The following is a 9,648-nucleotide window of genomic DNA, read 5'->3' as shown; positions in this document are numbered from 1 at the left end:
AGGCAAATACTCGCTTTTCCACACGGTGGAAACATCACTGCCGGACTGGCAGCGCATCACCTGCAAGGTCCCCTCCGACGGCTGGGTGGCGGGTGGCGGTGGTTTTCCAGCCTTTTCCTTCGGGCCTGATCCACAACCCGGTTCGGGAGGCTCTGGTGGGGCCCGGGGTCGGTCAGGGACACATCAGCGAAGCTCCACTTGCGGTGGGTCCACGTGCTGGACAAGGCCACCGTCAGCCCCAAGAGACATGCTTGCCGCTGAGGGGGTGGGGACACCAGGCAGCGCGTGAGTGGGCTCGGAGGACGGGGACGGGGGCGCGTGCAGAGCGGCGCTGCGCCCTCGGGGGCGCTCACTGCTTGTCCGAGTCGCTCAGGTTCACGGACATGCACCTGCACTGCTTCACCTTCTGGATTTTTTTGAGTCGGAAGGGCGGGTCCAGGCCGGGGCACTCGAGCTCCACGAGGACGGAGGTGACGCGCTGGGGCTTGCAGAAGGCGCAGGACTGGAAGGACTCCTCCTCCTTCTTCACGTGCCGCGGGATGTAGAAGGAGTTGCACTGGCCGTAGCAGAAGCGGTTGAGGATGGTGCGGCTGCGGCAGCCCTCCTCGCCCACCGTCTGCCGCAGCGGCTGCGTCTTGCACCAGTCACTCTTGAGGTACTTGCGCTCGGTGACCACCAGGGCCTCCTGGCTGGAGGCCAGCACCTCCTTGATCTGGTGCTGCCATCGCTCCGAGTTGTTGCTGCTGCCGTCCTTGTAAGGCGAGGGGATGGCGCCCGCCGGCCGGTTCTTGCGGGCTTCGGCCACCCTCACCAGCACGGCCACCAGGAACAAGGACAGGGAAAGCCTCCGGAACATCCTGCAACGACAAGAAGAAGAGTTAGAGGGGTTGGTTGGGATGGCCGCTGGAGTGCGCGATCCGCGGTTTGCCTTTTAATGCCATAGCGTTGTTTTATTTCTAGAAGTGACAGGTGGGGCGTGGCTGACTACTGGTTGCCCGGGGGCAGGTGGAGGCGAGAGGTGACTAAATAGTACACTTGTGTACTGCTGTTGATGTCACCCGGATAATGCCCCAAGACAAGGGGAAGGACAAAATGGTCAGCAAGTAATTTACAATACAGTTAGGAAACATACACCTGATGAACGATCAGAGAGTTGCAAAGCAAATGCTTTGCAAAGAGATAGCTGGAGCCAGTTCGCAGAAGTACCAATAATAGTTAATAACCAACATTTACTGTGTTTTAGTATGTTCTAGGTGATAGATGTTTCATTTGATCCTAAAAACAGCCTGAAGTGGGAGGTGGTATTATTATCCTTACTCTACAATGAAAGAAATTGAGGCCCATAGAGGTTGAGTTATTTGCCCAAGGTCACACGACCACTGAGCAATAGTCCAGGATTTGAAGCCAGGGATCTACCTCTGGAGCCATCAAAATTAACCACTAGACAAGGATATGATTAGAAAAATTAATCAGTAAAAAGTAAAAGGAAGGTGGGTGTGGTTCGCAAGTTTCTTAAAAATGCGTATTCAAGTTAGAAGTGGACATAGACTAGGAAAATTAATTGTTGCGTCTGCTTATCATTTCTTATAAATACTATATAACATTTGGCATTGGACATCTGTACACAGATATTCAAGTCATTCCAATGAGTCATGAATTAGATTCTCATGGTGAAAACCAATTCCTAGTAATGAACAGAGACATTTTCCAGGTTGCATTAAAACTGTCTGATGCCAATGCAAAGCTTGCCTACAGGAATGTATTATATTTTCAGTCTTTGTGTTAGAACACTATCACACAAGTTCAACAGGGATGGGAATCACAGAGCAATGAGTCTTACTCTGTCTGAAATGTGTCTTGTAGGAGGCAAACCAAAGTCTGACTAAAGGGAAAGATGGACTTCAACGTTTAATTCACACTTTCAATGTTTGTAGTTTCTTGAGCAGTCTCAAGGCACACTAATAATACCCAGCAATAGAGATGATACCCATCTCGTTTTACAGCTGTCACCCCCAACATAGCTGTTGTCATCAGCATCATCTTCGTGTTTATTCACTCCCTCTCTGCGTATTTTACCACTTACAGAACTGAATAAACTCCCATTCCTTTTACATGCACCCCGTAAAGTGGACATGCAACAATAATCTCTATGTCATTAACTATATAATATATATCATATAACTAATACTGAATATTAGTTATAATATTATATTTATCAGCCCAGAGTATAGAGAATGACTAAAATTTAATATTAAGCATGTTAAATTCCTCAAATTGTTAATAAATGTCTTACATTTATCCATGCTAACGTTAATAGCAAATATTTGTTAGTTCTCAAAGCACATCAGACACTCTGATAGTTTCCCTTCATGTATGAACCTATTTAATTATCAGAGTTCTATGAAGTAGGTACTAGTATTTTCTGCATTTTATGGATGAGGACTAGTTACACGATCTTAGCAATGAGAGATTGCCAAGATCGCATAACCAGTAGTATGTAAAATACTTAAATCCAGGCATCCTGGCTCGGAAATCTGAGCTGCCAGTGAGTATAGCTGCCTTTTGGTTAAAAATACTTATGTTAAAATATCTATGCTAAAATTATTTTTGTGTCACTGTTGTTGGTCTAGGTCTAAGCCACAAGGCCTTTGCATGTGCCCTCAGAAATGATCCCTTCATTTTATCGAGTATTCAGGGAGTATTTATTCTGGAGTAAGGCAGGCTTTGTGAATCCCAGTGTCTTGGTCAGAGACAAAGGCCATGTTCTTACAGGGTCAGATGAGCCCTTACAACATCCATTCCCCTCACGCTTATGTCCCCAGCCTCCTACTTTCCCCCACTTGCTCACTGTGCCTCAGCCACACTGACCACCTTTCTGTTTCTAGACTGTGCTTGGCATTCTTCTGCTCTAGGGCCTCACATTTGCCTTTCCCCCAGATTTCTTCTTGGCCTTCTCTCTCTCAGTCTTCAACTCTTTGCTCAATTATCACCTCCTAAGCGAAGGCTTAGTGTGTACCTCCCTCACTATCCTAGAATCCACCATCTCCTTCTTCTCTGCTTGATTTTTCTCCGTGGTACTTATCATCTAATCAAATAGTATTTAATGATCTTATTTATTTACTTTTTATTATCTGACTTCCCTCCCTGGATTGTAAGGTCCAAGAGAGAAGGCCTACCTGTTTTGCTCATTGCTATGCCCCCTGTTCTCAGGAAAGTGCCTGGTACACAGTCGGTACTCAATAAATACGCACCGATCGAAATATGAATACCGTGAGTTTCATTGACTTCAACAAGCTTGTAATTAGGAAGCCAGGGGGAGGCATGCAAGTGACCATGTAGGACAAAGGCATATAGGAGCAATGGCCTAGGTTTGCACCGTCGTGATCCTGCCACCAACAAATCCAGGATCCACCCAAAAGCATTCTGAATCAGTAGGTTGGGGTGAGATTTGAGATCTATATTTTTAAGAATTGCCTTGGGTAACTTTGATGAGCACCAGTGACCCCAAATGGTAGTGAGGGTGCAAAGGAAATGCATCAGTTCTGCCCGGAGAGGGAACAGGAAGAGTGTAGAAAGTGACAACTAAACGGGTCCCTTAAAATCTGAATGGGATTCTTTAGGGTGATAACATCGGCAAAAGCACAGGAGTTAGGTCACAGAGATGACAACGGGCAATTGAGAGCAGAGAGAGGGGACAAAAAGAAAGTTTTTTTTTTGCTCTTTTTTTTTTTTTTTTTGAAAACATTTTGTCCAACACAATTATTGCACTTTTAAGGCCTAGTTTTTAAAGGGCTCTTCTCATTCCTCCTTAGTTCCACACACGAAGTGTCGTATGAAAATGGCCACACTTCCAGCTGGCTCGTGGCAAGTGTCGAGTATTGGACACGCTCAGCTTACACAGCTTATTATATTTGTGGAACGACTTGTGATCTCAGTAGCCTCTTAAAAAGAAAGTATTTTGGTTCCATTTTAATAATTTCCGAAATTATTAACATTCTGGGTAAACACAACCAAGAGTTTGCGAGTCCCGGCCAGGAAAGATTGACACAGTCAGCCGGGTCCTCAAATCCTGGTTCCAGGAACAGCTTCCCACGCATGGTGGACGGGCTCAGAAATGCATCATCATCATCAGAGAGAACGTGTTCAGACCAATTTGGGACCAAAGCTCTTAGAGTCAACAGTATCAGTTGTCCTTTGAATGCTTTCAAACTTTTCAAAGCATCACCTTTAAAAGTTGTGTCTCCCAGGAACCTAAGAAGCAAAGCAAAGCTCCAATTTTCAGGAAAGGGAAGACAGGCGACTGAAATCTAGATGAATGGGACCACCTCAGGCTCTTCTATCCTTTCCTGTGTCTCCTTTCTTTCCTCCTTCACACCCAGCAACGGTAACGTGGCATATCAGTGTCCAAACAGGCAAATAGGCCAGAGGCGTTCTGCCCTGGTGTCTATGAGGCTGTAGCCTCTTTTCTTCAGGGCATTAAAGCAATGAAGCCAACGGCTCCTCCTCTGCTGGCCCTTGGTGGCGTAGGGTTCCTGGGGAAGAGAAAGAACATGCATGCCTCTGTCTCCAGTTCACCAACCGTCCCCATGTGCATATGTCACCGAGCCCTGCCAGGACCTGAATTTAGCACTTTAGCGTCCTGCTCTGTCCTGAATCACTTTGCTACTCAGAAAAATGGTTGAGTACAATTAACCTCTCAGGAATGTTGTGACAACTGCCAGGAATGACAGCACGAGGATACTTCATTTTACTCTCACATCTTGTAGTTGGCTTCTAGCAGAAGAAACTCATAAATAAATGCTGTTGGTTTTATGAACCATCCTTCTGGCCTGGCGATGTTGTCACTTGGCAAGGGGTGCCAGGACTGTGAATGCTGATGGCCTAAGCAGACTGGGTTGGCCAAAGCTGGTGGTGCAGAGAGAGAGGTGGTGGAAGTGTTTTTATCTTAAGTGAATGCCCTCGGGCCTGGCCGTGGTAGATACCAGAACAGGGGCTGCAGAGGCCAAAGCAGTCGAGTACCTAGGCAGCTAAAGCACCCCAGGGCCCTTCTATCAGCCCTTCTTAGAAGCGTCAAGACCCCAAGAGGGTTCTGCCAACAGGAGCTTGAGCAATAAAGCTTCCTGATTTCTAGGAAAGGCTACAGCAGTGCTGAGTCATCCTTCCTGACAGGTGAATGCAAGTGACTGAAGGCCAAGGGTACAGCTAAGCAGATGAGCTCCCTCCCAGGGTGACCTTACTGAGTTGTAGAAGTCAGGTCAAGGCAGTACGGAGCTGTGCAGGAGTGGGGATCGGGATGGGGCCAAGACATTTTCTGTGACCTAAGAATTCCAGGGCATCCTTGCAAGGTTGAAGGGAAGCTCCCAGGGCTGAATATTGATAGGCACACCTGGGATACACTTGCTGTCACCACCAAAGTGAAAAAAGACTCAAAACCAAGCAGAAATCTCCGAAGCAAAATCCCCAGCAATGTTAAACTTCAGGGATTATTTTTATGAGTTCTAATACTGCCACAATCTCCGCTACTAAAGGTACTGCATTGATGATTTGGGTTCTTAGGCTGGACAGTGATGGCCTAGCTGCCCAACTAACTCTCTAGAAAAAGATCCGGATGTTCCCTGACCCCAGGATCACCCTTGAGCCTAAGATGGCTTGTCTGCTAAAACCACTTACCTCTAGAAACTGTAAACTGAGGCAAACTATGGCCCATGGGCCAAATGCAACCTGAGATCTGTTTTTGTAAATAAAGCTGTATTGGAACACAGCCATACCCCTTCATTTATGTTTTGTCCAAGGCTGTCTTGTCACAAAAGCAGAGTGGGTGAGTAGTGGAGACAGTGACCTAATGCCTGCAGTCTAAAATATGGACTTTCTGGCCTTTTACAGGAAAACATTGCCAAGTCTTGCTCCAGACTTTTTCTATCTGATTCAGTTGTTACCTTCCCTTTACCATTGGGCTCTTTTGCCAGAAAAGTAGCTTTCCATTTTAACATTTATAACTATGAAATATTTCAAACATAGAGCAAGACAGAGAATCTAACAAACCCTATGTACTCAACAGCAAGATGAAAACAGTGTTGCTATTTCTCATTTTTATTTTGCAATCCTTCAATTTTGAAAAAAATAATATAGATAAAGTATCATTCTCTCCTCATCACTTCTCATACCCTCTGTGACATGACCAGCATCCTAAAGTCGGTCTATATCATCCCTATTGATGTTTTCACTGTGTATGTTTTGTGTATGAGGGTATGTTTGTATGTGTGTAATTCATCTTTACCCAAACAGTACCACACTCTTCTTTTGCAACTTTTTCGTCCAAAAAAAACATGTTTGAGATCTTCTGCACGTGGATATTTGTAGAAGGAGACTCTACTCTCCCCTGCTGAATATGAAAGCAGTCTATTCATTCATCTTCCTGAGGAACGGTTGGGTTCCTTCTACTTTTTCACTATTGCTAATAGTCCTGCACTGAATATTTCTGTATGTGTTTATTTATGTCCATCTGTTAGGAGTTTTTCTAGAGGAAACACCAAGAAGTGGAAATGCTGGGTCATAGGATCTGTGTAACTTGAGCTTGACTAAGTTTTGCCAAGTTGCTTTCAGAGTGCTTGTATTAGCCTCCTCTGCCCTGGGTAACATGCGAGTCCCTGCTACAGCACATACCTCTAACACTCGGTGTTACCAGATTTATTACTCTTTGCCTACCTGAAAAATTTGAAATGGCATCTTATGATTATTTTAATTCACATCTCTCTGATTACATGGGGCTGTATGTTAGCTCAAATGCAGTGGTCTTATGACTAAAAAGAAATGATTGCAACTTATTCAAAATGAGAGAAATTAAAACATTAGGAAAGGAAAAATAAGAAGTTCTAACTATAAATCTTCTGAACTGTCATGAAAAGAATAGGAAGTGGCTCGCAATTTCAAAGCAGAGAGATCAGGGCATCCCACATGACTCAGAAGTTTGAAATCCAAATGAATTCACTTACTTTTCCCAGTGGCATTTTCTGAATGGAACATTGACTACCATTTTGTTCCAGGAGAAGCTTAATTTCATCTGGAAAAATTATATTATTGTTTTTTTTTTTAAAGAAGGTTTTCCACCAAAGAAGAAATGATACTATCATTACTTACTTTGACTTCTGGATAGTCAGTGTATCATTAGGGAATTTATAATCAAAGTTCTAAATCTTTGAAGGAATGGTTGGGCTAAGTTCAGGATAGGAAATATAACACTGTGGCAAGCCTTAAATTAAATAAGGAAATGGATGGGAAAGGTCTTTGAAAGCTGTGGGTTTACCCACATATAGGTTGTTTCTCTCTAGGTCACATCCACTGGGGAATTGGAGGGAGAACACAGTTTCTGGGCCCTGAGCTGGCCATGCTGTGACCCTGTGTGACTCACTCCCAGGCTTCTCTGGGTTCCTCCATGTAAAATGGTGTTAATGGCACTTGCCACCCGCTGTCTTGTGTTGCTGTCATGAGGAATGTGGCACTGAAATCAAGTCATAATCCAAGAACTCTCTGAGCAAAAAGGACCACGAGTTTTATTTGAAAGGAAGGAAGAGATTATGAGCCACCCATTAAAGATTTTTATAGCCACTGACATTGTTCTCTGCAGCCATTAGGCAGCACCTAATTTTTTTTCAAATAAAGATTTTAGGCTGTTGCCCAAGTGACCAGTGATACTGCAGGGATTCTGCACTCTCCAGTCCCTTTCCTCCACCTTTCTAGAATAGCACTGTGTGTTCAAGGAAAGCTATGATAGTAGGCTTCCCCTTCCCTGGGAGCAGAGAATAGATTTTCTGTCTGTGTATATATGATCGACAAAATAAATTAGTGAGCCCTGTCTAAAATGCTTTGAGCAAAATCTAAAACATCCTGCCCATGTACTCCATCAATTTTTCCCATTCACTCTTACTTCCAGCTACTTTGTTATTCTCGTTCTGTGACAGTTCATAGGCATGGTGGCAAAGCCCATAATAAAGTCTGACAAAACTATACGCTGTCATCCCTTTGTTCTTCCTCTAGTATTCAAGAGAAAATATCGTTTTCCTCTTTGAATCTCAGTCTTTCCATCTCTTTTCTTGATTTTTCTTTCTCTGTTCTCCTCTTAAAGACGGGTCTTCCTCAAGGATTTCTCTTAACTCTGTCTTCTCATTGCTGGTATTTCTACCAAGAATTTCATTCATGCCTATGACTTCAACTACCAGCGCTCTGCTCATGACTCCCAGACCCTATACTCAACTTCCTAGCAAATATTCCCCAAACATCCTGCAGGTACCCCAAATTCTGTATGTTCCGAATCTCACCATAATTTCCCACACATCTGCTCCTCCTCTGACAGACCCTGTCTCAATGTACAGCATTTATCCTTTCACCCAAGTCAGACAGCTGAGAGTTCAGGCAGACTCTGTTAATTTACTACCTAAGAGTCAATATCCCATTTTTCCTTTCTAACAGAACTACAGTTTTGTCCAGGTATTGAATTTCAAGTTCTTCGTAGACTTTTCTACACACCATGGAGTTAAAAGTTGGTTGGTCCAACCCAATTGATCATCCTACTCTTCTTGTAAGTGATTGATTCAGGCATGGGCAATAATGCAACTATGATATAAGGTTCTTGAGTATGTTTGTAAGCCATTGAACTAAGCATTCCTGGAACTGCTTACCCCTGGAAGTCATGTTTGTGAGTTAAACTCATTAGTATTTAAATCATTTTTGTTGAGTTACTGGAGAGTATCCTAGCTTATCTTTTCACATATTAAATCCATCAACAAGACCTCATTGTCTTCTCTGCCTCATTTTTTTTTTTTTTTTTTTTGAGACAGAGTCTCTCTCTGTTTCCTGTGCTAGAGTGGTGGTGTCAATAGCTCACAGCAACCTCAAAATACTGAGCCCAAACGATCCTCCTGCCTCAGCCTCCTGAGTAGCCAGGACTACAGGCGCACACCACCATACCTGGCTAATTTTTTTCCTATTTTTTTTTTTTTTTTAGTTATAGACAGGGTCTCACTCTTGCTCAGGCTGGTCTTGAACTCCTGACCTCAAGTGTTCCTCTTGCCTCGGCCTCCCAGAGTGTTAGGATTACAGGCCTGAGCCACCGCGCCCAGCCTAGTTTTGAACGTTTATTAAGGTATGAATGAATGAAAGACTGGATGATTGAATACATTTTACCTACACTGGTAGAGGTGTGATTTTTTTTTTTTTAAATTTTTAAGAACTATCAATAAGAGCTTAAAACTGGGTTAACTTTTCAGTAGGTGTGATACTTTCAGTAGGTGTGAGCCTTTCATCATAATGATTTAATACACATCTAGGCTCAAAATCAGAAGTAAATATAAGGATTAAAAATGGAATATTTGAAAAAATCAAACGAACCATTGCCTATGATTCAGCAACAATAATTTTTGCAGGTCCTTATCTTCCTTCTATTTCCCCGTGTTGTCTACTCCTCTTTATTCCTTCAACCACCAACCCAATATTCTTTCCTATCTCTCATCTTAACTAGGCCAGCAATTCTCTGTGGTAAATGGTCTTCAAACTAGCATACATCTAACCCTGGGGGTTACAGACAGGCTTTCCAAGGGGCGTGTGTTGAAGCGTAGTATTAGAGGAATCAGTGTATAAACCCTCAACCTCTGT

General features: G+C 43.6%; 1 protein-coding gene across 1 annotated transcript in view; it reads right to left on the bottom strand.

The window, feature by feature from the left end:
• Nucleotides 1-209: 209 nt before the first annotated feature.
• The window catches only part of GREM2 (gremlin 2, DAN family BMP antagonist), an 85,792-nt gene continuing 76,353 nt past the window's right edge, over nucleotides 210-9,648 (bottom strand). The window contains exon 2 of the mRNA XM_045536972.1: nucleotides 210-857. Coding sequence (XP_045392928.1) covers nucleotides 350-856 — 507 coding nt within the window. The 5' untranslated portion in view covers nucleotide 857 and the 3' untranslated portion in view covers nucleotides 210-349. The remainder of the gene's footprint in view (nucleotides 858-9,648) is intronic.

The sequence above is a fragment of the Lemur catta genome, chromosome 25 (genome assembly GCF_020740605.2).
Source record: "Lemur catta isolate mLemCat1 chromosome 25, mLemCat1.pri, whole genome shotgun sequence".
NCBI classification, from domain to species: Eukaryota; Metazoa; Chordata; class Mammalia; order Primates; family Lemuridae; genus Lemur; species Lemur catta.
Note: the sequence above shows the minus strand (reverse complement) of the source record. Positions and strands in the feature narration are given on the sequence as shown.